General features: G+C 48.9%; 11 protein-coding genes across 11 annotated transcripts; 7 read left to right on the forward strand and 4 right to left on the reverse strand.

The window, feature by feature from the left end:
* Positions 1–1,053: 1,053 nt before the first annotated feature.
* N7503_003605 (Maltose permease) lies at positions 1,054–2,725 on the forward strand (the record flags this gene model as incomplete). The annotated part of the gene is made up of 7 exons (XM_057063152.1): positions 1,054–1,224; positions 1,284–1,728; positions 1,791–2,059; positions 2,114–2,218; positions 2,271–2,326; positions 2,391–2,499; positions 2,555–2,725. The coding sequence occupies 7 exons, from the start codon at positions 1,054–1,056 to the stop codon at positions 2,723–2,725; spliced, it is 1,326 nt and encodes a 441-aa protein (XP_056924067.1).
* Positions 2,726–2,990: 265 nt separating this feature from the next.
* Positions 2,991–4,598, reverse strand: N7503_003606 (uncharacterized protein; the record flags this gene model as incomplete). The annotated part of the gene is made up of 7 exons (XM_057063153.1): positions 2,991–3,189; positions 3,240–3,571; positions 3,623–3,773; positions 3,829–3,941; positions 3,994–4,340; positions 4,404–4,478; positions 4,526–4,598. 7 exons carry the CDS (start codon positions 4,596–4,598, stop codon positions 2,991–2,993), a joined length of 1,290 nt encoding a protein of 429 aa, XP_056924068.1.
* A 591-nt stretch (positions 4,599–5,189) lies between these two features.
* On the forward strand, positions 5,190–6,374 carry N7503_003607 (short-chain dehydrogenase; the record flags this gene model as incomplete). The annotated part of the gene is made up of 4 exons (XM_057063154.1): positions 5,190–5,277; positions 5,333–5,992; positions 6,051–6,185; positions 6,238–6,374. 4 exons carry the CDS (start codon positions 5,190–5,192, stop codon positions 6,372–6,374), a joined length of 1,020 nt encoding a protein of 339 aa, XP_056924069.1.
* Positions 6,375–7,304: 930 nt separating this feature from the next.
* N7503_003608 (putative MFS transporter) lies at positions 7,305–9,177 on the forward strand (the record flags this gene model as incomplete). The annotated part of the gene is made up of 3 exons (XM_057063155.1): positions 7,305–8,139; positions 8,196–8,451; positions 8,508–9,177. 3 exons carry the CDS (start codon positions 7,305–7,307, stop codon positions 9,175–9,177), a joined length of 1,761 nt encoding a protein of 586 aa, XP_056924070.1.
* Positions 9,178–9,701: 524 nt separating this feature from the next.
* N7503_003609 (putative C6 transcription factor) lies at positions 9,702–12,034 on the forward strand (the record flags this gene model as incomplete). The annotated part of the gene is made up of 4 exons (XM_057063156.1): positions 9,702–9,821; positions 9,876–9,970; positions 10,030–10,696; positions 10,751–12,034. The coding sequence occupies 4 exons, from the start codon at positions 9,702–9,704 to the stop codon at positions 12,032–12,034; spliced, it is 2,166 nt and encodes a 721-aa protein (XP_056924071.1).
* A 514-nt stretch (positions 12,035–12,548) lies between these two features.
* N7503_003610 (uncharacterized protein) lies at positions 12,549–12,827 on the forward strand (the record flags this gene model as incomplete). The annotated part of the gene is made up of 1 exon (XM_057063157.1): positions 12,549–12,827. One exon carries the CDS (start codon positions 12,549–12,551, stop codon positions 12,825–12,827), a length of 279 nt encoding a protein of 92 aa, XP_056924072.1.
* Positions 12,828–13,243: 416 nt separating this feature from the next.
* Positions 13,244–16,026, reverse strand: N7503_003611 (uncharacterized protein; the record flags this gene model as incomplete). Its single annotated transcript, XM_057063158.1, has 5 exons — positions 13,244–13,518; positions 13,569–13,769; positions 13,819–14,072; positions 14,120–14,551; positions 14,606–16,026. 5 exons carry the CDS (start codon positions 16,024–16,026, stop codon positions 13,244–13,246), a joined length of 2,583 nt encoding a protein of 860 aa, XP_056924073.1.
* Positions 16,027–16,803: 777 nt separating this feature from the next.
* Positions 16,804–17,532, forward strand: N7503_003612 (basic helix-loop-helix domain-containing protein; the record flags this gene model as incomplete). The annotated part of the gene is made up of 1 exon (XM_057063159.1): positions 16,804–17,532. One exon carries the CDS (start codon positions 16,804–16,806, stop codon positions 17,530–17,532), a length of 729 nt encoding a protein of 242 aa, XP_056924074.1.
* Positions 17,533–17,625: 93 nt separating this feature from the next.
* N7503_003613 (NADH:flavin oxidoreductase/NADH oxidase family protein) lies at positions 17,626–19,194 on the reverse strand (the record flags this gene model as incomplete). The annotated part of the gene is made up of 6 exons (XM_057063160.1): positions 17,626–17,691; positions 17,742–18,344; positions 18,418–18,437; positions 18,497–18,907; positions 18,961–19,063; positions 19,126–19,194. 6 exons carry the CDS (start codon positions 19,192–19,194, stop codon positions 17,626–17,628), a joined length of 1,272 nt encoding a protein of 423 aa, XP_056924075.1.
* An 884-nt stretch (positions 19,195–20,078) lies between these two features.
* N7503_003614 (NADP-dependent malic enzyme) lies at positions 20,079–23,160 on the reverse strand. Its single transcript, XM_057063161.1, has 5 exons — positions 22,567–23,160; positions 22,191–22,410; positions 22,038–22,116; positions 21,620–21,968; positions 20,079–21,524 (listed from the first exon to the last, which is right to left on the reverse strand). The coding sequence occupies exons 1-5, from the start codon at positions 23,145–23,147 to the stop codon at positions 20,456–20,458; spliced, it is 2,298 nt and encodes a 765-aa protein (XP_056924076.1). The 5' UTR covers positions 23,148–23,160; the 3' UTR covers positions 20,079–20,455.
* A 1,591-nt stretch (positions 23,161–24,751) lies between these two features.
* Positions 24,752–27,059, forward strand: N7503_003615 (uncharacterized protein; the record flags this gene model as incomplete). The annotated part of the gene is made up of 2 exons (XM_057063162.1): positions 24,752–25,145; positions 25,249–27,059. 2 exons carry the CDS (start codon positions 24,752–24,754, stop codon positions 27,057–27,059), a joined length of 2,205 nt encoding a protein of 734 aa, XP_056924077.1.
* Positions 27,060–27,162: the final 103 nt, after the last annotated feature.

Here is a 27,162-nt window from a genome sequence, read left to right on the forward strand (position 1 = left end):
TCCAGCGGGCCCGCTTCTCCACATTCCACTACTCCGCTATCGTTGATCTTCCCCACAACAAGTCTGCTAAATTCCTTGGCTCGGAATGTCAGGTGTCCTATGCCCAACTAGTGGCGCACGATTATCAAGAATTCCACTTACCCCGGGTGGCAGGACATGCGGCAGCCGTGGCATGGGACCCAGCGGCAAGATGACGAAAGCCTCTCCGTATTCGCTGACCCAGCTGGCACGCAACGAGGCACTTCGGCAGTGGTTGAGATCATTTCATTCCCGACCAAGATTACTTTGCGCCCCGAACAGAGCACGAAGAGAAATTACCGATATGCTTGTATCCACCCCCTTCTCGGTGACCAATGAGTCCGTCTCTGGGCGATGCATGGCTTTTCCCCCGCGGTGGTCCAAGAGTCAATCACGTCGCTTGTAGAGCTAGACTGATCCAAACTTGTAGACACTAACCAAGACTCCGCATGGCCCCACAGAGAACATGAGGAGGTCGTTAGTAAATGATTGTAGATTATGAATGGTCATAGCTGGGATTCGGGTTCTGCTAAAAGCCCTGGCCTGCCTCAATGGTTAGCTGTGTGTGCTGGATTACTGCGCTCGGATTTGAGCGTAATTTTATGTCGAATTTTTTATTGGAAATATAGCTACCGGTAAGACATACTATCACCATGAGTGATCAACAGAAGAATGGGCTCCGACTTCATTGGAAGTCGCTGGCAGCATGCTCGTTGATCTCAATGTCACCCTTTCAGTATGGGGTGGATTATACCTTGATAGGAGGTTTTCAGGCTATGATTGGGTTTTTGAAGGTAAGAAAAGACCCCATGCCTAGTCACATCTTCAGTTAAAAGACGCTAATGGCGTCGTCCTTCGAAATTTAGCTCTTCGGATATGAAGACTCCGCTAGTTCTACAGGTTGGAATATCTCTTCCGAGCGCCAGCAACTGATTTCTTCTCTGATGGTGCTGGGCGCCTTTATTGGATCATGTTCTGCAGGTAAACAAGCTCTGATACCCATAAAATTGAGATAATTGACACACCAAAGGGCCCATGGCAAGCTTTATTGGGCGAAAGACCAGTCTCTACATAGCAGTTGTCCTGATTTACGTCTCCAACGTCGTGATGATGACCACAGACACCATAGGAGGTCTTTACGCTGGTCGTTTGATCATCGGAGTCGGAAATGGGTTTCTTATGACCTTTTCCCAGCTGTACATTCAGGTACACCGCACAGCAATGAGAAATTCGCTCAATGGATACTGACTATACTTTTTGAATAGGAATGCGCACCAGCACGTTACCGAGGACTCATGCTAGGCTGGTTCCAGTTCTGGACGTCGTTTGGCTCTCTTATCGGGACTATCGTCGATAACTTTACGTCAAAGTATGCCGACAAGGATAGCTACATCATCCCGCTTGGCCTAATATTCATCATCCCCGCCATCCTGGTCGCCGGCATGCTTTTCATTCCAGAATCACCAAGATGGCTGCTCCAGCACGACGAGGTTGAAAGGGCTCGAAAGGCATTGGCTTGGCTGAGGCCAGACCAGGAGACTGCGGATAAGGAGATGGAAGATATTCAACATGCTATTGAGCTGGAGCGTAGCTTGGCTAGTGGCACATCAGTTTGGGATATGTTCACCAATCCCATTGATCGCCGTCGGACAATTCTGGCTGTCGGTGCTGTCACCACCCAGGCTGCTTCTGGAGCTATGTTTATGATCGGTGAGTCAAATTTCCACGGACTCCATTTTACTTAATTATCAATGTTGACTGTAATACTTTAGCTTATGGAACCTACTTCTTTGAAATGGCTGGGGTCGGAGATGCCTTCGAGAACAGCTGCATTCTTACTGCAGTGGGCGTTGCGGCCATTTTACTCAACATTGCCGTCGTCACTCACATAGGTCGTCGACGACTCTTCCTGACGGCTGGCCTTATACTATGTGGATTTAGCCAACTCATTGTTGCTATCGTATATACGGTCAAACCAGGAACGACAGCCACAGGCAAGGCGATTGTAGGGCTTTCTGTCATTTTCATCTGCGGCTACAATGTAAGGAAGTAAATCAAATTGTGAGACCACCAACGGGACTAACTCGGTTTTCAGGGCATGGTGTCTACATATGCTTGGGTTTCGGGCGGAGAACTGCCATCTCAGCGTCTTCGATCTTATACATTCGGTCTTGCGGCGGCTATTGGTTTCCTCGGAGCAGTCAGTACATATCCGTTTGCGTGCATGAGAACGCCCTACTAACAGTTCCTAGTGGCTTACCACTTTCACTGCCCCTTACTTCATTAACGTCGCATCATTGAACTGGGGGTAAGTTGTCAGGACTTTCCTCCACAAGCTAGTTTACGCAATACTAATATTACTGGCATTTTAGTCCAAAGTACGGTTACATCTGGTTCCCGTCTTGCCTCATCGCTGCTGCGTTCATTTACTTCTTCCTTCCAGAAGTCAAGGGACGTACTTTGGAAGAAATCGATGAGATGGTACGTTTCTTTGGGTGATTCAAAGGGGAAAGCTCATATACTGACATTTAAGCAGTTTGAGCAACGAGTTCCGGCTCGGAAATTCGCGTCCTACAAGTGCATTGGTCCCGCGGCTCTCGAAGCAAGACGCAAGGACTCAGCCAGCACTACCGAGGATGAAAAGAAGGCGAGGACTTCTGGAGACTCCGAGAAGGCTGCAGTGGAGACCATTGAGAACAAAGCTTGATACGAACGGTTGGGATATGTCTATTTAGTTAGTCTTGGGATAGTCTCGGTGAGATTGTTAAATTGTCGGAGGACCTGCTGATTCAATCTGAGCTCAATACCTGAATGATTATTTCTCCTCGTTTACTATTGATAAATCTTTTTTTGATTTTATTTTTTTAACATGAATCAGACTTGGGTGGTATTGTGAATATTATCCTCTTATGGCATATATTAAGACTGAGCAGTGACCGTATCTACTGAATAAAGATCTCTCCTATTGCTGCCTAATTTACCTCCTGCACCCTCTGCAATGCCGACTCAAATGATTCCCTCGCATTACTTTCCGCATCAAATCGAAAGATCCAATCTTCACGGGGAAGTTGAATTGATGCGGGGTCCTTCTTGACCTGATCCCAGTCTGCCTTATGCCACATATCACGAGTGGTCTCTCCAGTCTTCTGAACAGCCTTCACACGTTCGTACCTAAATTGAGTGAGCACCGTGCCGCATGCGTTAAACAAAGAAGTACGTACCGGATATCTTGATAAGCTCGCACAGCATCAGGCACACTGTCCTTCCCGCCTTCTTTCAAGCACACTGCAAGTACAACCCCATCTTCCATCGCTTGCGTCGCTCCCTGTGCGGACGTAGGTAGGAAAGGATGCGCCGAGTCTCCGAGCAACGCAATACGCCCATGGTCACTCACCCACCGAGGCAATGGATCCCGGTACACCAATTTCCAGTCGACAAGTGAGGGTGTCTTCTCGACAATAGCTTTGACAATCGGATCCCAGCCGTCAATTACCTTGTACACATCCTCCAATTTACCGGGAAGTGACCAGGATTCTGCAATATCGGCTTCATCCTGATTGAGATTGTTAGAGTTACTCGACCTAACGCTGAATAGCTAATTTACCTTGTGTGTCAGAACCCAACAGCAGTCTTGTCCATTCTTGATGGTGGAGAAGAGAAAGTGCACATCAGGCCCAATCCATCCGTTAAAGGTATCGCCATTCTCGCAGAATTGTTTAGTGCGTGGATCGCGAATCATGTCCTCGTTTGAGAACCTATTTCAATCAGCACGTTCCTGCAGCCAAGACATGACCGGTTTGTCCTACTTACCAAGCTCTGAAAATTGCATAACCACTTGACTTTGGCTTGTCAACATAGCCCAGGACTAGCTCGCGCGCCTTGGAGCGTACACCATCTGCCCCAATGACGAGATCTGCAGTAACCTGAACAATGTTTAATGACAAAATTTCATATGCCAAGACAGCAACTGCTAACCTTAGTTCCATTTTCAAGAATGATACCAGCTTGGTTCTCATTCTCAAAATACTCTACAGCCTTATGACCAAGGTGAATAGGAATACCCAGGTCATCTTTGGCATAATTGAAAATAATTGTGTGCAATTCACCGCGATGACCATTGAAAACTGGGGCTTCTGGATCATATTCATGTGGCAGCTGTGTGTGCATAAGCTCACCCGTCCACTTGTGGATCTTGAAGCCGTGGGTTTCTAGGTTGATACTCAGAGGCCTCAGTCGCTCTGCGATGGCACCGTCAGACCAACGGCTGAAGATTCTGCCTGCATTTGGCCCGAAGGAGATAATATCGCCGAGTGATTTCAGCTCTAAAGAGATATGGTGTGATAATTAGAAGTCTTCTTTCAGTTCAGCTATGTTTATGGACTCACCTGGGAATGATTCGTATATCTCCACGGTATGTCCTTGGCGATGACATTCGATTGCAGCCGTTAATCCGCCAAATCCTGACCTCGTTAGGAGGTTCATCCCAAGATTTTGCAGTGATGCATACCTGCGCCAACAATCACCACCTTGATTCCCGTCGACGTAGCCACTTCTCCGCTAGGAGTCTGGGAGCTCGTCATATCTCACTATTTCAGAGAAAATTGTATATGTATGGTCTGAAAGGTACGTACAAGACAGAGAAATGAATTGGCCGAGGATGAACCTGTGGTGAACTTCTACATTTATTGCTATCATCGGGGGTTATCCCCACCTCTGGAATAACCCCAAGACGGGCGGCTACGTCAAGCGCATTCAACTGCCGACGACCATGCTGAATTAATTCGGAAATCAGGGCTCGGCCAATCTTTCCGGTTCGTCAAGCCAATGAACAGCATTAAACCTTCAAAAGGACGCGATGTGGAGAATGCTCTTGCGGGGCCGTAGAATCGCCGGGGTAGATTGATGATTTAGTCTGTGATATCCCATAACCCCGCATTTGCAGGTGCCGCTCACCAAAGTGCATTGATCTCATTTCCTAAGCGAACATAAGCCAATGGTCACTGTTTGCTCGGCCATGTTGCTTGAATGGTGAAACTCTGTGTGTGGGGCCTGGGGATGCCTCCGGGTTTGCGGGGCTGCCACAAGAGGGAATGCGGATGAGGAGAAGGTGATATAGGAGGAGCCGGCCGGGTAAAAAGGAAAAGTTTATACGAGAAGTGAATAAAGGGAAAATGACGATATCGCATCCAGAGTTTAATGAGAAGACCACGGCGACGAAAGTTGCTAGCGTCTTTGCCGGTCAGATACAAGGCAAGAATGGTAAGTCTGGTTCTATATTCAGGTCGACTAGAAGATGGGTTAACATCCATATCAGTTGTCATCACTGGCGTTGGGCCCAGCAGCTTAGGTGAAGCCCTTGCGCTGTCGATAGCTACTCAGAAGCCAGCGAACTTGTTTCTGGCTTCTCGCACCGAGACCAAAGTCCAGGAAGTCGCCGATAAAGTGCAGGCACTAGCTCCAGAAACAGCAGTTGAAACTGTGATACTGAACCTTGCATCCCAACAATCCGTTCATGCTGCAGCATCCAAGATCCAAGGGCTGGTCGACCACATCGACATCATAATCAACAATGCCGGAATGATGGTTCTAGACCGAGATGCCACCGAAGAGGGGATCGAAATACAGTTTGGAACAAACCATATTGGACATTTCTTGTTCACAAACTTGCTCATGGCCCAGCTTAAGAAGGCTGCCACAGCCTCGGGGCCTGGGTCGACTCGAATAATCAATGTCACTAGTGCCGGCCACCGGTTGTCGCCTATCCGGTTCCATGACTACAACTTCGAGGGCAAGGACGTTCCCCAAGATGAGAGACCTCCTGATGGACTGCCACCGATGTTCAGTCCCACTGCGAGCGGGTATAACGGATGGTTGGCATATGGACAGTCCAAGACTGCCAATATCCTGTTCACAGTCTACCTAACCCAGCATCTTGCGTCTGCAGGCATCGTTTCATATAGTGTTCACCCTGGCTGTAAGTTTGTATTGACCCCGACAGAAAAGCATTGCGGCGTGACTGAGATAAAACACAGCTATCTGGACTGGCCTGAGCCGAAACCTTGACGAGAGCGCCAATGAGACCATGTCGAAAACCAGCAATTTCTGGAAAACAGCGGATCAAGGCGCGGCAACTATGCTCGTGGCGGCTTTCGATCCGAGCTTGAAAGGTATGATCCATGCAAGGGATGGTCGCGTGACAGTATTACTCATATTTCATAGTTGTCTCCGATCCATCTGCTGTTTACCTCAGCGATTGTCAATTTGCCACTGCGGTACCCCATGCTGTGAGTCTGGAACCAGCCGAAAGATTGTTCCGCTTGAGTGAGGAGTTGGTGGGGATGCAGTTTCCGCTGTAATATCACTGTGTTGACATTATCGGAGATCCGATATATGAGATGTCACCTAATGCAAGCCATCAGGGTCTTAACTTTGAACTATGTTACCTTGTCTATTTTTGTACTGATCTAGAACACGTACCCCGCTAAACTTAGAATACATGCAAGTATTATGATTAGGGAAGTGTGAGTTTTGAACACCGCATGTATGATATTAGATAAGGCGTAGTATAACTATGCGAAATCCAGTGGTAATATTATCGAGTACATACTCAGGCGTCTACTTGCTCACACTGAGAATTGATATCTGATTTGAAGGTAGTTAAGGAGTGACGAATGCCTGTAGACTAAGCTAGCAGCTTTTCTTACCTAGGATTGAAACATTAGTGTAGATTATGGCTCGAATGAAGCTTGAACCAGGGCGGTGTACGGAGTATAAGGTACGGAATCAATGCGCATGAAGTTAACTCCGGGATGACTAATCTCCGTCGGCTGTCCGACAGATCGGACATCCGAGTGGCGGATCCACATCTCTTCACCAATCACAGCACTGATGACGCAGAATTTAGCCGACGTTTTTGCATCTCTTGGTCCACCGGCGCAGAAAATGATGGGGGAAAGGCGTTGTCGGAGTCTTATCCGACATTAATCCTGCTCTGCGGCGGCAGTCTCCAATCAAGAAATCATTTGCCGAAAGCCCGGATAACACTAAACTTTTGCGATGGAAAAAAATCCTGCATCCTTTATATGAACCATCTACGCCACTATTCACGGTCATTTCGAATATTCAAATTGGATCCATTGGGTTCAACACTCTTTTTCAACAATAAACTTCAGCCAAGCTTTCCAAACTCCTATCTGTAACTCCACTTTGGCTTGAATGGATCCTGTCAACACAATTGACAATTAAAGATATTGAATTGGATACAATCCTTGTATTCTAGCCATAATATGGCCTCAAATCGACAACGTGCGGCCGAGAAGGCTTTGCACGATCAAACGAATATTCTCCCGTTCAAGAAGCTCATGGTTGTGTTCTCAGGGTTGGCTACGTCGTTGCTAATTACGATGTCAGACCAGAATGGTATTAGTGTGACATTACCGACTATTGCACGCGACCTGGGGGCCGAAGATACTATTTCCTGGGCTGGTACCTCATCGTTGATCGCCAACACAATGTTCACTGTGCTGTATGGTCGACTATCTGATATCTTTGGCCGCAAGGCTATCTATATCTCCGCCTTGGTGTTACTATGTCTTGCGGATCTATGCTGCGGTTTATCAGTAAGCCCGGCTATGTTCTATGTTTTCCGAGGTTTGGCCGGTGTTGCTGGTGGTGGTGTCACATCTCTGACTATGATTATTGTCTCCGATGTTGTCACTCTCGAACAGCGTGGAAAATATCAGGGTATTTTAGGTGCTGCACTCGGTATTGGAAATGTGATCGGACCATTCATTGCGGCTGCATTTATCATGGATTCAACATGGCGTGGCTTTTTCTGGCTCATTTCGCCATTGGCTGCTTGCTCCGCTGTGGTTGGATACTTTCTCATTCCGAATAATGCCAAGAAGAGTGACTTCTGGCAAAATATCAAGCGTATTGACTGGTGGGGCGTGCTTGCCTCTTCAATCGGTATCATCTTTTTGTTGATTCCTATCTCTGGTGGTGGTTCTTACTTCCAGTGGGACTCTGCGATGGTCATCAGCATGCTTGTGATTGGAGGATTGTCTTTCATTACTTTCGTCTTTATTGAATGGAAGGTGGCTTCGCTGCCTATGTTGCCGAGTATGTCTCAATTCTTACGTACCTATATCAAAGGACTTGTACTAACTATTGTTTAGTGGTTTTCTTCAAGAACCGAGTCATTGTTGCTCTCTTCTTGCAGAGCTTCTTATTAGGAGCGGTTTATCAGGCATATCTCTACTACTTGCCTCTTTACTACCAAAACGGACGTGGCTGGGATCCTATTGTCTCAGCTGCATTGACAGCTCCTATGGTTACCTGCCAGTCGATTGCATCCGTCTGCTCGGGACAATACATTTCTCGAATCAAGCGCTATGGCGAGATTATCTGGGTTGGATTTGGACTCTGGACACTGTAAGTTTTTGTCCGATGGTCACTCTTTTTTGATAAGATCTAATTATTCATCCCAGGGGCGCCGGTCTGATGCTACTCTTCGGTCGCCACACCCACCCAGCCGTCATCGCCGTCATCGTCGGTATTACCGGTATCGGAATTGGCTTCACCTTCCAGCCAACACTTGTCGCCCTACAAGCCCACTGCACCAAATCTCAACGTGCCGTCTCGATCTCCAACCGCAATTTCTTCCGTTGTATGGGCGGATCCGTTGGCCTTGCTGTTTCGGCCGCACTTTTACAGGCAACTCTCCGCTCGAATCTGCCTAGCCAACTTTCCTACCTCGCAGACTCGTCCTATTCAATCCCTTCCGAGTCAAGCGTCAGCGCGGAGGAGTGGAATGAGATTCTGTCTTCATACTCAAAGGCATCGCATTCCGTTTTCATTCTTCAGGTTCCCCTGATTGGCGTGTGTTTCCTCGCATGCGCTCTCGTCCGCGATCGGGGCCTTGAGCGAGTCAAGGATCCCGAGGAGATTGAGGAGGAGAAGCGAAAGGCCGAGGAAGCTACTAGGGATGCCGAGGCTGCTCTTCATGAAGTTGATGAGTCTGAGAATCACGAGGCCGAGGAAAATGTCGAGAAGCGTCATTCGATGTCATCGACCCTTGCGGAATCTTCCATGCCTCCATCTCGTGCTGAGCCCGAGCTTGCTAATCTGGAAGAAAAGCAAAGTGCTGAACAAAAATAGTGGAGGAAAAAGTTGTGTTTTTTGCGTTTTCTCGTTGCATTTGATTTACATCGCAAAGTGCATGGCGTTGGATACCAAAAGAACATATTGCATTAGATACTTATGATGCTTGCATAGCCTAGATACCATTACATGCCTTGATATAATTAATATGATACTTCTATCTACTCAAGTAGCTGTGATGGCTATATAGACCCAATCCTCAATGAATACCTCAGGCTAGATCAAATTTCAGTCAAAGCGTGATATTCATAGAGATGCCGCTTTGAAACAACGAGGATAATTTTCCGAAGCATCGCCTCAGCCGCATTGACCGGAGTCCAAAATCTGGTTTGCTTTGACTCACCAAGGTAGCGTAGCGTCACATTAACTGATGTCTTGGCACCATCGGCACCTTCCGCTCATTTCGGTTCTCCTCCGACATCTGACTTATTTCGCATCATCCGAAAATACCCCAGCGCTAGAGGTTCTCACAATAGGGGTCATCAGGTTTTTTTTTATTTTTAATTGCGTGATGATTCAAAATGTATGCGCCTGGACATAGCCCTACGTCATCGAGGCTGGCCAGTCCTACATCTCACGACTACAATCCTCGAAAGCGCGGGAGGACTGCGTGCACTCGTTGCAAAACAAGAAAACAAAGGGTTGGTTTAGCTTTCCAGATCTTTGAGTAACATACTCATGCGACCTCGATGCAGTGCGACAATGAATATCCAAGATGCTCCAACTGCCAGAAGGCCGGAGTCACGTGCGACAAGACCAGTGTACGAGAAGACGCAGGTCGCCAAGATGAGTGAGCTTCTGCAAATAACATGTAAACCATTGGAATCCAGACGTCTGAATTTGATATAGATACACGCGCGCACTGGAAGAGCGAGTGGCGTTTCTCGAAGGCAAACTGGGTCACCCTGAACCATCACCGACCCAAAATGCCTCTGCTGCAAACGCTACACCCTCGCTAACTCCGCAAACCACGACATCTGGTTTAGATAACAATCCTGTCGGCGAGATTGTGGGTCTCCTTGCATTAACCTCGTCTGAAGCACCTGCATACGTGGGAGCCAGCTCGGGCCTTTCATTGGCTGCTAACCTCGGAGAGATGGTTCAAACTAGTGTCTGGAACCAATTCATCTCGAGGATGCATCAAAGTCCGAATCCGGGCATTATTAATGCCCCCCAAAGTGCAGCGGTGTCTGATACAAGCCAGTCACAACCTCAGCCAGGACGGGGCTGTGCCCGTACTCGAGATCCGGCTAATATTGAATTCCCAAGCGACGAACTTGGATCGCGGATTCTCGAGACATATTTCGCAAGGCTTCACTCCCGGTATCCATTTTTGGATCGGAAACGAACATGGCAACTCCATGAGGACAGAGGACGACTGGCAAAAATAAAGCGTGAAGACCTCACACAGACTGATCGATATGGGATATTCAAGCTTAATTTGGTCTATGCTATTGGTTCCACAATGCTGCTTCAAATAACTAGCAATAAACCATATGTGTATACACAACCTGAGGTAAGCTGAAACATCTAACAATGACTCCTCCGGCCTGCTAATGTCTTCTGTCAGCGATATTATGCCACTGCATTGCAATATGTGCCAACAATTTGTGACACACGTTCTATCGAGAATATCGAAGCAATGGTTCTTCTAGTTGTCTATCATCTACGTACTGCATCTAGTCATGGAATGTGGTACATGATCGGACTTGCCATGCGAACAGCAATTGACCTCGGCCTTCATCGAAAAGCAAACGAAAGCAATATGGACCCATTCGCAGCACAGATGCGACGAAGACTCTTCTGGACAGTGTACTATCTCGAGAGAGTTGTAGCAATGTCGCTTGGCCGACCCTTCAGTGTGTCCGATCGCCACATAGATCTCGACCTGCCATGGGACGTCGACGACGACGTAGAGGACCCCGCATTACTCACAGAATCAACTCAAAACCTGGACCCTACCAAGACAACCAATCTCACATTCGCAATCTACCTCTTCAAACTGCGCCGGATCGATTCCCGAATCCTACACAAGATCTACCGCGCCGACCGCCTTATATCCTCCCTACGACCCAAAATGGACCCCCTGTACCTCGAACTCGAACAATGGAAAGAATCCGCCTTACTACGCTTCAGCGGCCCAGACCTCGACTACCCAATGCTTCATTACCACAGAGCCGTCCGACTTCTCATTCAGCCCTTCTTACCACTTCTCCCAATAACAGACCCATACTACCACATCTGTCTCCGCGCCGCCGGACAAATCTGCCAATCCCAAAAACGTCTCCACCAATCTCTCGAATACGGGCACTCCTTTCTAGCTGTCCAAACCGTCTTCATGGCCGGTATAACCCTCCTCTACGCCCTATGGACTCATACCGAACAAGTCTGGTCCGTAAGCATGAGCAACGACATTCGCGCCTGCTCAACCGTGTTATTCGTAATGGGCGAGCGCGCAGCCTGGGTCAAAAAGTACAGAGACGCCTTCGAGCTACTCGTGAATGCCGCCATGGAAAAGCTACAGGGAAACGAGACGGCCCGCAATACTGGTATTGCGGAGCTGATGACCGCCCAGCATGGCAGTGTCTCTATGAATAATAGTTCTGCCTCCGATATGCCCAGTGGGGAGAAGTTCCCGGTGTCGAACCCTTCAGGCTTGGCGCCTGAAACTGGCGGTGTCGGGACTTATCCGGCTGATGATTCGGGCCATGCTGTTAGGATGGCGTTGCAGCTTGCGCCTTGGATTGATCAGGATGAGAGCGATCCTATGTGGATGCCGGATTTTGAGACATTGGAAAATTTGTCTGGGACATTTTGGAGTCATGCCGATATGACGCTTTTTGATGCTCTATAGATGTGTTCGCATCTGACTATGAAGCAGGCCGGTTTCTACCTGTTCCTGTACGTATAAGTGAAGGACTGAGAAAAGCGTCGAAACAAATGCTGAAATAAGCAGCCACAAGGGCCCTCTTTGATCTGTCGTGTTTGGTCGCGCGTATGTGGATGCGAGGCGACTCATAACTCATAACTCGAAGCCAGCAGCAAGGAGCTTGCTAGAAGAACACCACAATTTCAGAAGGACACTACTGCTGACCACATTAGGGAAAGCGTAGTAAATGTAGTTCGGAGAGTACTATTACTGAGTACATACCCAGCTAATGAAGCGTTATCTCGTATATTGAGGTGAATTAAGCGAAGGTGATGCGATGTCCTTCGATATTTGAGATAGCAATTTTTCTAAATTACAATTACTGCGCCACACCAGATATAGAAATGATGTTGTGGTGTGTTATTTTCTGAAGACTACCTAACAATCACAAATGACAGCCATCAGAAAAGATAACTAATGAGCCAAGGTTAACGCCACTATGGCTCAGCGGGCACCCAATGCTGCCAGAAAGGGTCCCATCGGACCCTCGAAGGGTATCATAACATTTACTTCACTCTCGAAAAAGTTCCGCGCGGTCCACCACTACACAGTCACTTATGGGGTCGAGCATGCTGGGCGATACACCGTTGCCCTCCTAGCAGATCAGCCTCCAACACTCAGCACCCAGAATGTGACCGACGATAGCCTATTTGACCTGCGTCAATTATGGTGGTGCAGACAAATTCTCCTCACGCGTCCAAATGACCTTGGAGCCTGATCGCAGCTAAAGAAGAACCCCCTTTTCTTCGACGCCAAACACGCCTTCCTCGCATTGAAAGTTCTAAGTTTCTTCTATGCGCAGATTCGCAAGAACCCGAAGTCCATGGCCAAGTCAACGCAGAACAACAAGGCAATTCCGCCTAAGCTCATTAGCACAGTTGCGACAAGCCACATGCCTTCTCTAGCGTCCAGCTTAGAGAAGGATATTTTGAACGAACTCAACTAATTTGGTGGATTTGGCTTCGATTCTCACCTAACAATCTGTCGTCGTTGTTGGACATAGACGTAAATACCCCTTCTTTTAATATATAATCTAATATCGATACCTTCCCATGAACGTACCGTTGTACAAATGATGGTAAGGGGGTAATAAGCCAAGTTGGGATGAATAATGTGTGCATTTATATTACCATATTAGGTCGGTAAAGTAGGATCAGATAGATCAGGGAACCAGCTCGCGATATCAGGCACATCAAACCTACCAAGAAATCCAAACTCCTCTTGCCCTAGACCAATCTCATCCCAATTTGTCAAAGGGTTGATACCCAAGCCACTATGATCCATATCACGGGAAATGGTTTCCTCCGGCAAGATCTCTGTGGTCAGAGGTGAGATTGCTGTCCGAGTATTCCTTCTTTGCTGCAAATGGCCTTTGGGGGAAGGCACATGTTCCTCGTGAGAAGATGCTGCTGTGATAAGCGTGAGTAATTATCATTGAAAATCAATGTGAAGCACATACAGGTGTAATTTTGAACAATGTGGTGATGTGTTACTTGAAGAAACTGCAGCGAGTTACGTGCTGAAAGGCTGAACGATGCCATGTGAGTAAGGATTTTCTCGCATTTACTCCATGTATCGGCGATAGTGCGTGAATCGATCTTTTTCAAAATTGAAGAGCAGGAATATGACATGATCAGGACAAATCCTGCGGTGGATGTGTCTATTGAAGTGTTAGCCTTTGTTCCTCTCCTTTGTCAATGAGCACATACAAAAACCGTTATACCACCAAGCGTCCGTCAGGGATGTCATGTATGTCTCGTATACAAGTGAAACCAGGTCAATTGCGGCCGTCACACATGCGGTGGCACAGTTCACAGACATGGAAGTATAAATCACATTCTTCTCTAGCCGGGTTATACTTGGGTTTCTGTCGACACCAGTCTGCCGCGTAATATCCGTGCGCTCCTCGGAGCAAAGCTGGGTAAACATTGGGCGATATAAGAGTAATCGGAGATGTATGAACCTGAATGAAATCAGCAAGAGTTTTTATCATGAGTTTTCCGATCTGACCTTGCTCGTAGCACATTTCGCTGGCGCTGAAGTACCGGCTGTGGGTGGGTTTCAGGGCTGAAAATCGGCCGTCGGGTAGTCCAGTTAAGCTCGGAGGAAATATTGGCCTCGTAGGCAGAAAGCCTATCATCTAGTTCCATGATGACGTCTAGGCTACTTTGCCGGATACCTTGAACGGAAATGGTGCGGTGGTGATGGGGTTGACCCTGCCATGCATTGTAGACATCAGCCAGGATGGATTCAAGAATTTTGTAAAGTTCAATCGTAGAGGTATAGAACGCGACATGGCCTTGTTTATGATCACAAGGCTGCCCACTGAGCGCACATGGATCTTCAGCTTCGGACTGGGGTCTCATCGCAGGAAGGGGAACAGGGTATACAGGCGATATGTGAGATGTCATGCTTGGTCTGCCGTACGTCATACTCAAAATCCTGAATGCATGGTCAGTGGACTTTCAAAGCCTGCCGCAGATGAGAAAAACGTACATGTCCATCATGACACAGCCATGCCAAGTCCGACGTCGGATCTCTTTTTCCAGAGGTGTGATTGATTTTTGTGTTGTAGTTTCGTGCAAGCCAAGCCCCTGGCCGACTCGACACGCGAGCCCGATTGCATTCCAGCATCTGTCTGTATACGGGGTACTTTGGAGAAGGAGCGCAACGATGAGAAACGTCTGGACCACGCCAATTGTACCTTTATCTAGCAGGTCTAGACCAACAAAACGCTTGGCCCGAAGGAAGAATGAGTATGCTGCAGTCTCGCGTTCCCCAGCAGGAATATCAGAGAAGTGACAGCTCAGGGCAAAGATGGCATTCAATGCAGTGTGGAAGACAATCGATTGGGCCCCAGAATCAAATGATCCCCCAAGCCCAATGTTCAGATCCGGCAAATCAGGCTTCGGCCACTTAGCTGAGCCCCAGAGATTTTCGTATGCCTGCTCAAAGCTCGGCCGGTGGAAAAACGGATAGAGGCAATATATTCTTTCCCAATAACACTGAAGGAGATGGTCTGCCAATGGTCGAGGTGGGAGTGAAAAGTCACCGATTTGAAACCCTGAAGAGGTAGCTGTGGTGTTCATATCTTGCCAAAGCCCCGTGTCTCGATTCAAGGTCGTTGGAGTATCATGGTCTGCTCGCCTCAATGCTTGTAAGTAAGACCGAATTGGCACGGAGTCTCTTGCAAGACGCATGAAAGACGCCGCGGAGGAGTTTCCATAGTATTGTTCTCGTGGCGAATCACCGCGTTCCCCATCGTCTGCAACGGATATTGAGCCCATTGCCGTCACACTGTCGTGGGAATTTAAAGGGGAAGAATACATGTGTGCAGGTAGAAACTGTATGGATCCATGACGCCGTGGATTCTCGTGCGGTGAAACATATGATTCGGAGTCCCTTGTCACCGAATGAGACGAATGGAGAGGAGATTGGTGTGTTTGTGTGGTCGTTCCTGGTGCGGCGGGTGTCGAAGAAGGCCGTGAAAGGGGGACACGCGATCCAAGTCCGAGCAAGCCCTCCGCAGCAACAGATGCTCTAGACTCCGCATCCAAGTCGCTGCTGCTGTTTGGCCGTTGTTCATGAGTATCGCTAATTTGATTTTCTCCAACAATTTGGGACGCAGATGGAGCGGGGGCAGGGGCTGTGACACCATTTTGTGCGCATACTTCTTCCAGTTCTCGAATTCGATCATGAAGTACTTTCAAGTAGGCATCGTTACTGGCAGAGCGAGCATTTTCGATTTTGTAGACGCATCGGTCAATCGAGTACGATCGCTGGGAGCAAGGTCCACAGATCGGCTTCTCCCCGTCGCACCGCACTTTCTTTTCCCGACATGTCTCACAGGCTAGGGCAACCTTGCGACGACGTGGAGTGCCTCGCTTACTCACTCTTGTGCTTTCTATTGAAGACATCACTCCGGTGCAGGTCAACCAATAGATCACCTGATTTTAGGATTCCGCATCCTTCAGATCCGGGTCGTACGGATAAGATCCTGGGGTATCTGGCGCAAATCACATGCCTTGCCCTGGGGTAATTGTGTCCACCTGGCCCTATATGGTCTGATAATACGAACCTTATTAAAATGATGGTGGATATTGATGTCACCTAAGACGGTGTGGGGGAGGGAACAAGTGTCGCGGGTCCCCGGGATCAACCCGGAGTCATCACGTGGAGCTATACTTGAAGAAGTAATGCAGTGAACCCTTGAGCATGTGAATCTTGAAATTTCAGAGGTCGAATTATTGTTTTTGAATTTTAGGCTACATTATTTTAGTGATCTTATTTACCAATGTGATATGATAATGTGCTATTGCAAGGTGAAAAATCGACACGGTAGATTCCCGGAATGCACCCGGACCTAGACAGGAAACCGGGTGCATCCCGGTGTTGACGTCTTTCCAGCACCATCAGGGGCCTATTAAATCGCAAAGCTCGCAAGCCATTCAAAAGATCAGCAGAACTAAATGAGATTGACTGACAATTTAGGTCCCAACATTATTATCGCTGTCTCTGATCTAATTCACTGCCGATCTTCGGGATCGGAACACCCATTGTGACCGAATCAAGAACCACAAAAGTTTCCTTCTCACATCTCCTATTTTCATACATCAATCTTGCTCACAGGCTATATGTAAATCAACTGAGCCCCTCTCCTCCTCACCCTCCCACCGCATGAGCAACGCAATAAAATGTCAACCCATTCAACCACACAACCCCACGATCCAGCGAAAGGATGCTGTCCGGGACAGAGCGGCATACGCCACTACACAAAAAAGCGCTGGTCCATCGAAGACGGCTTACAATGGGGATCTGATCCTAGTTTCTGCTTCCACGGCTTCTCTTGCCCGATCGGAACGTGGACAGAAGACCGCCTAGTTCAGAACTTAATGCGCGATATGACCTACATGTGCAGCGACATCGACATGGACATTCTTGGCAGTATGGACTTTAAGACTTCGGATTACCTCACAAGTCACAATATTGGGGAGTGGGGCCCGACTATTTTCAAGAATGAGAATGCTTCATTGAATTTCGACACCGGACGATCAAACGCGGTGCCCATGTCCCTGCCGGCCTTGTCGCCTACATCACCGACCTCTTCGGCTTCGCCAGATGAAACGAAAGACGTTGCGCCGCCGAATAGGAAGAAACGAAAGTGCACACAGACGCCTGGGCAGACTCTTTGTCATTGCCGCTCGGAGAAGAAGAGGAGGGATGCTATTGGAGAGGGATACCGGAGTCTTTGTCGGACTGTACCTGGGCTCGAGAGGAATAATTTCACAAGGAAGTATATCCTAGATGAAACAGCGAGATTTGTGGAGTCCTTGGTGAAGGGCAATGAAGAGTTGTATCGACAATTGGAAGCTCTCAGGCAGGAGGAAGTGAAGGATATCCCACTCTTCGAAGGACTAATATAATGAATTGATAATTAATTAATAAAAAAACATTCTCTAATATGTTCGTCTTTGCCAAGCAGAATATGAACAGTAAACATCAATTTCTAAAGTTGTCTACAATGCCGGTGCAACAGTAGCCAAGCCCTTTGCCAACCGCTGGATCTGACCGGAGTAATAAGTCTAGACAAAATGTTAGCCAAGGTATCGCAGAAACAAAAGGTAAAACCTACACTCTCAGCCCCAGCTCCAATCAAGTTCCTCGGCAACCACCGCGCATAGAACGGCGGAGGCACCTTGTTCAATTGCAGCGCAGCCTTCTCATCCTCAACACTCTCATCAAGCAGCAACAACGGAAACTTAGGATCAATAGCAGCAGGTCGCCCAATACCCACGAGATCACAAGCCCCATCCCGAATCGCCGACTCAGCACCAGCCCGACTCCTGAATCCGCCAGTCAGCATCAGCACTAATCTAGGGTGCCGCTTGCGCACTTCCTTGGCAAACTCAAGGAAGAACGCCTCCCGCGCAGCTGTGCGCTCGGACTTGGCTGGTGCGGTTGTTGACTCGGTCTCGGTTTTTGTGGGATATCCCATCATCTTGGGGTCCTCGTAGGTTCCGCCGCTGATCTCCATGAAGTCGATGCCGGCTTCGACGAGGAGTTTGATTTGTGTCATTGTTTCTTCGAAAGTGTCGGAGCTGTGGTCTGCTGAGTTGAGCTTTATACCAATGCAGAAGGTGCTTGGAACTACTTTGCGGGTTTGGGACAGGATTTCCAAGACGAAGCGGGCGCGTTTCTCAGGTGTGCCGCCGTATTCGTCTGTGCGGAGGTTTGTCTGATGGGCTGTTAGTATTTTTCATTTCAAGTTGAGTGGATATTTCATGTCGGAGGTAAGGAAGAAGCTTTACCTTTCCACTCAGGAATTGATCTATGATGAATCCCATTAGCAATCATTTTTCCCTGCCAGAAAACAGCCTAGAAACATACCAATCAAATATCCATGCGCACCATGCAACTCAATACCCGAGAATCCCGCATCAGCCATAAGTCGCGCAGTATCAACAAATTGCGCAATAACCCTCTCGACCTCAGCACGGGTCATCTCCCTCGGTGCCGTCCAAGCCAAAGCCGCAATAAAGCGCTCCAGCAGACCACTACCCAGGTTAATAGGAACGGCACTAGGCGCGATGGTACTCGCCCAGATACCGCGGTGGCCTGCAACCCGGAACGACTGGCGACCTGGGTGGCAGACCTGCACGATGGCCGGTGTGCCGTGCTTTTGGCATGCATCGGCGTAGTGTTTCCATTGCGCAACTAGTTTTTCTTCGCCTTTGTATTCGGCGTGCAAGGCCGGGTCGAAGGGACTTCCTAGGTGATTTACATCGACTTGGACATTGCCTTTTTGTATAGGGTTAGCTTAGCTGGTTTGAATTTGGGTTTGGTTGTCGCACCTGTGAGGATGCTGCCCCATCCGCCTTGCGACCATTGATCATAGGCATCGGAGAGGGTTTGGTTTGGCTCATTGGTTTTGGCAATCATCTCAGCCATTGCCGCCTGGGGCCATTAGTATAGAGTTCGCATGATCAACTTTCAAAGTATTATTGTATGTACTGTACCTTGGAAAGACGGTTGGGTAGAACAAGCCCACAAGGGAGCTTGACAGGGTCTGCCAATGGAGAAGGCATATTGTGTTTCTCGCAGGATTTCTTTATTTTGGATGAAGAAACGAGGCTTTTGTGTTTCACAGGGTTGTGATTGGCTATGCACAAGCGCAAACGTACGTGCAGATTCTAGTAACAAAGGGGTTAGCGGCTCTTCAGGATTTAAAGGTGACCCTCTTTATCAACTAACCCTCTATGTTAAGATTCGTAAAACCTCGAGATAGCACTATGTGCAGTGAACAATGTTAATCAATCAGCGAAAGCCAGAAGAGAAATAAAAACCTCCATGTCCATCAAATCTTGATTAAAATGTGGCGCGGGCCAAACCTCGGTCCCTCTTAGTCATGGCCACGCGGAGAGATTGATGCTCCGTCTATATAGTGGAGCTATACCTTATCGAGATGATTGGGCCGGATGCTGAGTAAAGTTCTTAGAAATCAACTCTGCAGAGTGGATCTACAATATCTATGGTTCTAGAGTACCTGCCTATGGAGATTTCATAATTCTAAATTTATGCCTCCCTTCTGCGAGGCCTCTTTACCACATCCAGCAGTGGCAATCCACTCCGGATCATATCCGTGATCCGATGTGGAGCGGAGGAATTTAAACACCGACTTTCAATTATGTCATTCTTCAAGATACGTACTGTCTGCAAGTCTCTTATCAGGACGAAATTTAGCTTAAAGTTCACAGTTCACGGGTGTACTCCGAACTATACATGTGATCTAATTTAATGCAATGATTGGTTTCAAGGCTTCCATTCAATCCGGGGTCCTTGAAGGCTTTATGAACCGGCGGGGTATAAACGGCGCCCCTTCAACTATTGAAGATTATACATTATTTGAAAGGAGTCGAGCTCAAGTCCATACTTTACAGAAACAAGAGGAAGTCATTCAGTATAAATGTATGTTCAATTTTTGATCATCCAAGATGATTTCGATCCTAAACCCAATGCACAGGACACTCGTATGCGAGAGCCAAAAACTAAGTAAAAAGGGTATTCCAAATGAGAAGAAAACCAAGTGTCCGTGTATCCATCCCTTAAAAAATGATAAAGCTGAAAAAAAGAGAAACGCGCTCAAAACCAGAAAATGACGAAATATAAATGATGAGAATGAAGCATGTCAAAGCACATCATGCAGTGGTCCTAAGCAAGTCTTGCGATTAGAACAGATTGCTTATTTTTGTTTTGGGCGGGCATGCATGATGGGATAGTTAATCGAACATGGCGTCATGATAACAGTCATCGGGGAAGAAGTGGTCGTGTGGTAAGGTGGTGAGAATCTTACAGCTTGGCGGGCTTCTCCTCGGTGGGGGAACCGTTCATCAGAGGCGAGAGGGAGCCAAGGCTGGAAAGCAGGTGGCCAACCTCACGCTCGAGGGAGCGGACCTCGGTGTGGGGGTCGTACATGCGGGACTTGATCCACAGGTCCAGGTCGGAGTCAGACATCTTGCGGAGACCAGTCTCACGGTCGACGTCGTCGGCCTGGGCGGCACGGATGACGTTGCGGGTGACAACCACGCTGACCTCGCGAATGCGGGTGATGTCAGGGTAGAGAAGACCACGCTCGAGCTCCTCGGCGGTGAGGGCCTTGGAGAGGGCCTCGCCGGAGGCGTAGATCATGCCGTCGGTGACACGGACGGCCTTGGACAGAATGCTGCCGAGACCGATACCGGGGAAGACGTACATGTTGTTACCCTGGCCAGGGTAGTAGGTGCGAGTCTCACCAGCGGCGTTAGTGAAGGTGGAGTTGGGGAAGGGCGAGCCGGAGGCGAAGAGGCAGCGGCCGTCGGTGTTGACAACGGCGGTCTCGAAGTCACACTCGGACTTCGAGGAGGGATTGGACAGGGGGAAGATGATGGGGGCAGTGTTCCAGTCAGCCATCTTGCGGAGAATCTCGGGGGTGAAGACACCGCCCATGGTGGAGAGACCCATCAGGATGGTGGGCTGGACGTGGTCAATGACCTCCTCGAGGGTCTTGAACTGAGCGCCATTGTTGTCCTCACGGGCGAAGTAGACCTTGTGGTCAGCGAGCTTGTCACCACGGTCAGCAGTGACCAGACCCTTGGTGTCAACGAGGTAGAAGCAAGCGCGGGCCTCATCCTCGGTCATGCCCTCACGGACGAAGAAGTCGACAATCTGCTTGGCAACACCGACACCGGCGGAGCCAGCACCGAAGAAGACGGCGCGCTGGTCCTTGCAAGGCAGACCGGAGCGCTTGACAGCGTTGATAACACCGCCAAGAATGACGGCACCAGTACCCTGGATGTCATCGTTGAAGCAGGTGTAGGTATCCCGGTAACGCTCAAGTGCGGGGAAGGGGTTCTTGAAGTCCTCGAATTGGATAACAATACTATCAATTAAGCTTCGTTAGCCATGTTTCTCCACGGGGGATTCCGGAGTCAAAAGATTCGGGAGATCGCCGGGATGACGCGAAAGAGAACTTACCCAGGCCAGCGCTCGGTGAGAGCCGCCATCAACTCGTCCAAGAACTCCCGCTCCTCCTCAGCGCTGATCTTACCACGACGGCTACCCATGTACAGCGGGTCTTCCCGGAGGGTCTTGTTACCGGTGCCAAGATCGAGGGTCAAGGGGAGGGTGGCCTCGGGACGAATACCCGCACAGGCAGTGTACAGAGCCAGCTTGCCAATGGGGATACCCATACCGTTGATGCCCAGATCACCGAGTCCGAGAATACGAGAACCATCGGTGATACATGTGATCTCCACATTCGGCTGGGGCCAATTGGCGATCACAGAAGCGAGGTTACCGCGATCCTCCCAACTCAGGTACATACCTAATTTTGGCTAAATTAGTTTCCCGGTTCTATTTCGTTCATTTCGTCATGACTCATGTTGATTCTTACCTTCCGGTCCCTGGTAGATCTCGGACCACCTTTGGCAGGCCTCGCCAACGACAGGGGTGTAAATGAGGGGAGTAAGCTCCTGCAGGAATTATTAGCCTCGGTTTCTTTTATTTTTTTTTCAAACATAACCATTGTATGTGTAGGTCTACATACCCGAAGGTGGTCGGTGACCATGCGGTAGAACAGGTGAACATTGTTCTTGCGCAGATTTTGCAAGTAGAGGAACTTGTCAATGGGGGTGTTCTTCAGTCCCAACTGGGCGAGGCAGCGAGTCTTCTGGGTTTCGTAGCTCTCGGAGCGAGGAGGTGTGAGGCCATATGTGCGCAGGTACTTGCGAATGTAGGAAGGGTTGGCAGTGTCATAGTTGGCATCTCTATGAAGTAAAAAAAAAAACACGGCGTTAGTGGATATGCAAATGGAAGAGGATCATTGAATAGACCAATGCTACATGGTTGAACAATGTTGAACCAGTACAAGGCTTTTTCTTTTCTTGTTCATTGTTTCTCTCATAAAGGTAGCTAGTACGTACGAAGGGGCAGTCGAGTGGTTCATGAATGGGGTCGCATGGACCGGACGGCTTTGTTGAGGAGAAAATCGAGCCATTGTGTCAGACGAAGAGCGAAGTAGCTTAGTCGTCGAGGTAGGAGGAGAATGATAGAAAGAAGAGTGTTGGAGATGGGGCGAGCTCCGTGTGATTTTATGTACACGGGCGAAAAGGCTAGCCTTCCCCTGGGTCATTTGGGCGCACATCATCCAGGACATTCCGATAGAGGTAAGAAAGGAACTTGCCGGAGCCTTGACCGCGTGTCGAGGACAAGGCCACTCAGTAAAAGCAGAGACATGATTTGGGGGTCGGGAAGAGTCGGGGATGGTACAAAGGGATGGGGGGGTCCCAGGAGGTTCAGATGTGGATATTTCGGTGATGGCAGCGAACCGTTGTGCTTGAAATTTCTCGGTGGAGTCTGGATCCCTCACAAAGCTTCTTTTCTTTTTCGGGAAGTAGATCCAGCAAGGAGTCGGAGTATCGAGTTTTGGAGTAATTGCGGAGATTGAATTTTTTTTTGTTGGAGAGAAAACATGGTTGCTACAGTGGCAACCTCCGACGATCATTGGTTGCAGGGAGTATGATACACCGCCCTGTGTCCTGCACGACGATCTATATCCTACTGCGTCTATGTATTTGGCCACAAGAATACATGCTACACGGTAGACTGCGTCCTGAATGCCAATTTTGCGGGATTTATCTGACGTGCATGCATAACATTCCGAGAAAGAAATGTACACGGTAGCTCTCAAACTGCATTCCGAATGTACTCGCGTGGACAAATCGTCAACGGATCTCATTGGTTTAAGAGGCCGGGGAGAGCCCAGTGATGGATCCCGCCCAGCCATCCGCATCCACTTCAGCGAGCTTCCAGAGCCGCAGATAGTGCCGAAGTGGAGCTTGCTCGGTGCCAGACTTAATTAACAACTAAAAATGAACCAACCACAATCCCAAAAAAGGGTCATGGTACTTTTGTAATGTTCTAGAAAACGGACAACCTGCCCACTTATTGGGCCCTTTGCTCACCGAATACTCTAGCCCCCAACGGAGCTGATCTTCATCGGAGATGGGAGCGGGGGCAGTGACCGGTAGGCGGAGGCCGCCGTGTAATGGTAGTGATAGGGAAGGATGTCATCGGGCGGAAACGACGGAGAGGGAAATCGCTGACCGGTGAGCGGTTTCATCTGGCTGTGTTAGTAACTGAGATATCTGGGCTCTGAATGGCCTTCTCCGCCGACAGCGATAATTGATTATATCTATCGCCCCCCAGCACGGCCTTGCGTGATTTTTTTTTTTGGAAACACGAACCCACTGTTGTTCGGAGTTATGAGATGAGTTATCGGATCGCTGATTGGACCCCTTGCCGGGTAACCATGCATGGCAAGATTGTGGTCTCGCCGAGAGCTTCCCAACGGTTTTCGAATCTGCAGGATAAACGCTTAGCCTGCTGAGAAATACGCGTGGAATCCGTCATGGAACAAATTTTCGATTATCAACCGGAGCACTCTAGACCGCTTGTTAAACAGTTATGGCTCCGAAGTATCCGTTTGAATGCTCTGAATATCTAAAAATGAGCCTGGAAGTAGCAAGTTGAATGTTCAGTATGCTGTTTCTGACTAAGGTCGTATCAGATATATAGATGCCATCTTGGTCACATGCGGACTGGCCAACCATTCTATTACAGCTCTGGAAACCCCCCATATGACTCAATTGGTGAACTTGAACCCTGGAAAGATCCAGCATAAAAAGCATAAAATACGAACTTTGACTCGGACACATGAAGACCCGCCCGTAGGGCAACTGGCCTAGCCTCCCACATGCAAAAGCTATAGCTTTCCCCAGATCGCCCCGATCGGCTCCGACCCTTTGAGCCAATGATGATAACAATTTAGTACATTGGGTCTTCTGTTCAAATGTCATAGAACAATTTGAGTACAGAATCACTTCAAAAGTTGGGATCATGCGATTACCGTAGCAAAAGGTTGCACAACCCGTGTCGTCATCATGCCGTACCAAAACAGGTTGAGCTCCCCCTTGACATCCTGGCCACAACACCTTTGGAATCCTACATTGTAGATCTCAATTCAAATCTTTTTACACCTCACTCATCAACGCCCTCGATCTATTAACCATACGCATTTGCCCCTGGCCCAGATAGGGCTCATCAGCTATGCCGAACGAGACGGAGCCCCTCCTCCCTCGCTATGAGGATGACACTGCCCGCCAGCGTCAACTCCACCAGAAGCTGCATTCCTATCAGATGTTCCGCGCCTTATCCGAGGGATACATGCCATCCACGGAACAGGCGATCGCCAATCTACGCACCCTGCTCGCCTCCGACGTACTGAACCTACGAAATCAGGAGATCGGCAGCCACGGTCGCCAGCTGGTACGCGATGCACGTCTCCTGATCGAGGCCTGTATTGAATTCTTGCACAACAAAAATAGCCAGGATAAACTGCAGGACTTCCTATGGCACCTGTCACGATCTCGGGTGTTCCTCGATAGCTCCCGCGTCTCCCACACCGCGGCCCACGTGAAAGCGCGCGCTGATACTAAAGCAGGTGGGTCGTTCCGTTGCCCCTCCCTGGTCTGATTGACAGCTGAGCTAAATGGGCTTTACCGTCGGGTATGATGATCTGCTAACGTGGGTACTTCCATGATTAGCGTACGATAGCTTCCGCACCATTGGAAGCTTGCTCCTGACCAACGCGGACTTCAGACTTTTTGTCGATGACGTCGCCACCGTTGGTCGCCAGATCTTTGCTGACACTGCCACCTCTCTCTCCGAGGCCTCGAAACAGGTCGCTGAGCAGATCCAACCCTCCGAAGAAGAAGAGCAGGCATTGGCTGGTGCCGGTGCTGATGAGGAGCACCGCATCTCACGAGAGGAAGTACAGGAAGAACTGGCTGATACAGTCAGAGTAGCTGGCAAGGGTGTCGCGCAAACTGGCGAGGCGGCAGTGCAAAGCGCCCGTGAGCACTTTGCAGGCCAAGAGAAAGAGACATTGTTGCATCGAATTAAGCAAGTCGTCCTGACACTCCGCGAGCGAACTGACTATTCGGATTCCGTCTCCACCATCACCCAGTTGGTTCAACGCTACGCCATTATCTACGCCAATGCAGCTGAAGACACTGCCGAGGTTGCACATGAAGATGTTGAACTCAATTCCGACCTGAAACAAGCGGTGGATCAATTCTGGCAACTGCTGCGATCGTTCGGTCAAGCCAAGGAATGGGACCGACTTCAGCAAAAGTTCCACGATGTCCTACGTCACGCGAACAAAGATCCCGAGTTTGAAAAACTGATCGGAGAAGTAGGCAGCTCGCTGAAGGACATGCTAACCGACCCGGAGTTTTTCGATTCAGCCCCACAAAAGCTGGAGGAGCTGCAGCAACAGTCGGAGAAGGTCGGGTCGGAGACTCGTCTTCGTCACGACGTGGATGGCTTTCTTCTCCAGGCTAAACGGACGTTGCGCACTATACCTGATGACCCGGCTGTTGTCAAGCTGGTCAATGGGATCAAGAAGTTCTACAGCGATGCAGGGAATGCGTACAACAGCAACAAAGCTAATTTCCCGGCGGAACTGGCGAATGTTGCCCTTCCCGTTGTCCTACGGATGATTCAGTATGTGCCAATTCCTCGCCTGGAGGTTTCTGCTCCTGAGATGGACCTATTGCTGGAAAACCTTGTTCTGGAGCCCGGCCGCACGGTTAATTTTTCGTCATTCCTGCCCTACCGCATGCACCTGCTCACACAAAATGACATTGAAATTGTCAAAAAGCATTCAAAGCGAACAGACACAACAATCAAGACCATGTTCCGTGTGTCCCTTAACGGTTTGAATATTAGTGCTCAGGAGTTTGGCTACTGGTTTAGGACTCATCATCTCTTCTTCCGCTTGAGAGACGAAGGAATTGCTAGTTTTTACCTTGACCGTCGCGGCATCGACATTTCCCTTGATATTGAGGTTGGCCGCGATCGATTGGAACATATTTTTACTCTCCGCGGAGTCCGTGTGCGCATTCACAAGCTCGACTACAATGTACAGAAGAGCAGATGGAAGTTCTTGCTGTGGTTGACCAAGCCCTTCCTCAAGCACCTTGTGCGTCGTGTTCTAGAAAGGAAGATTGCGGAGGAAATCGTGAATGCGGCTTCTACTTTGAACCGAGAGCTGGTATTCGCTCGAGAGCGCTTGCGTGCTACGCGCATTGCCAACCCTCAAGACCTGACGACCTTTGTGCGTGCCGTCCTAGCGCGACTGGTACCTGCCAATGATGACGTTGAGACTCGTATTGGTCTGGAACCTCCAGACAGCGGTGTGTTCAAGGGAGTATATGCTCCAGGTAGTATTGTCAAGACTTGGCATGAAGAGGCTATCGGTGCCCAGGAAGCAATTGAGGACGGTGATGAGACCCATGGACTGGGCCGCACCTGGCGAAATGATATCTTCGACGTGGCTGGACACGGCTGGTGATGTCTGTTATGTCTTTTTTGAAGGTGATGCGTAGTTCATGACTCACGATTCGGATTTTTACATGATTATTTCACGGCGTATATGGCACTCGGGATTTTCAATT

The sequence above is a fragment of the Penicillium pulvis genome (assembly GCF_028828015.1).
Source record: "Penicillium pulvis strain IBT 33274 chromosome Unknown contig_1_segment0_segment0, whole genome shotgun sequence".
NCBI lineage: Eukaryota > Fungi > Ascomycota > Eurotiomycetes > Eurotiales > Aspergillaceae > Penicillium > Penicillium pulvis.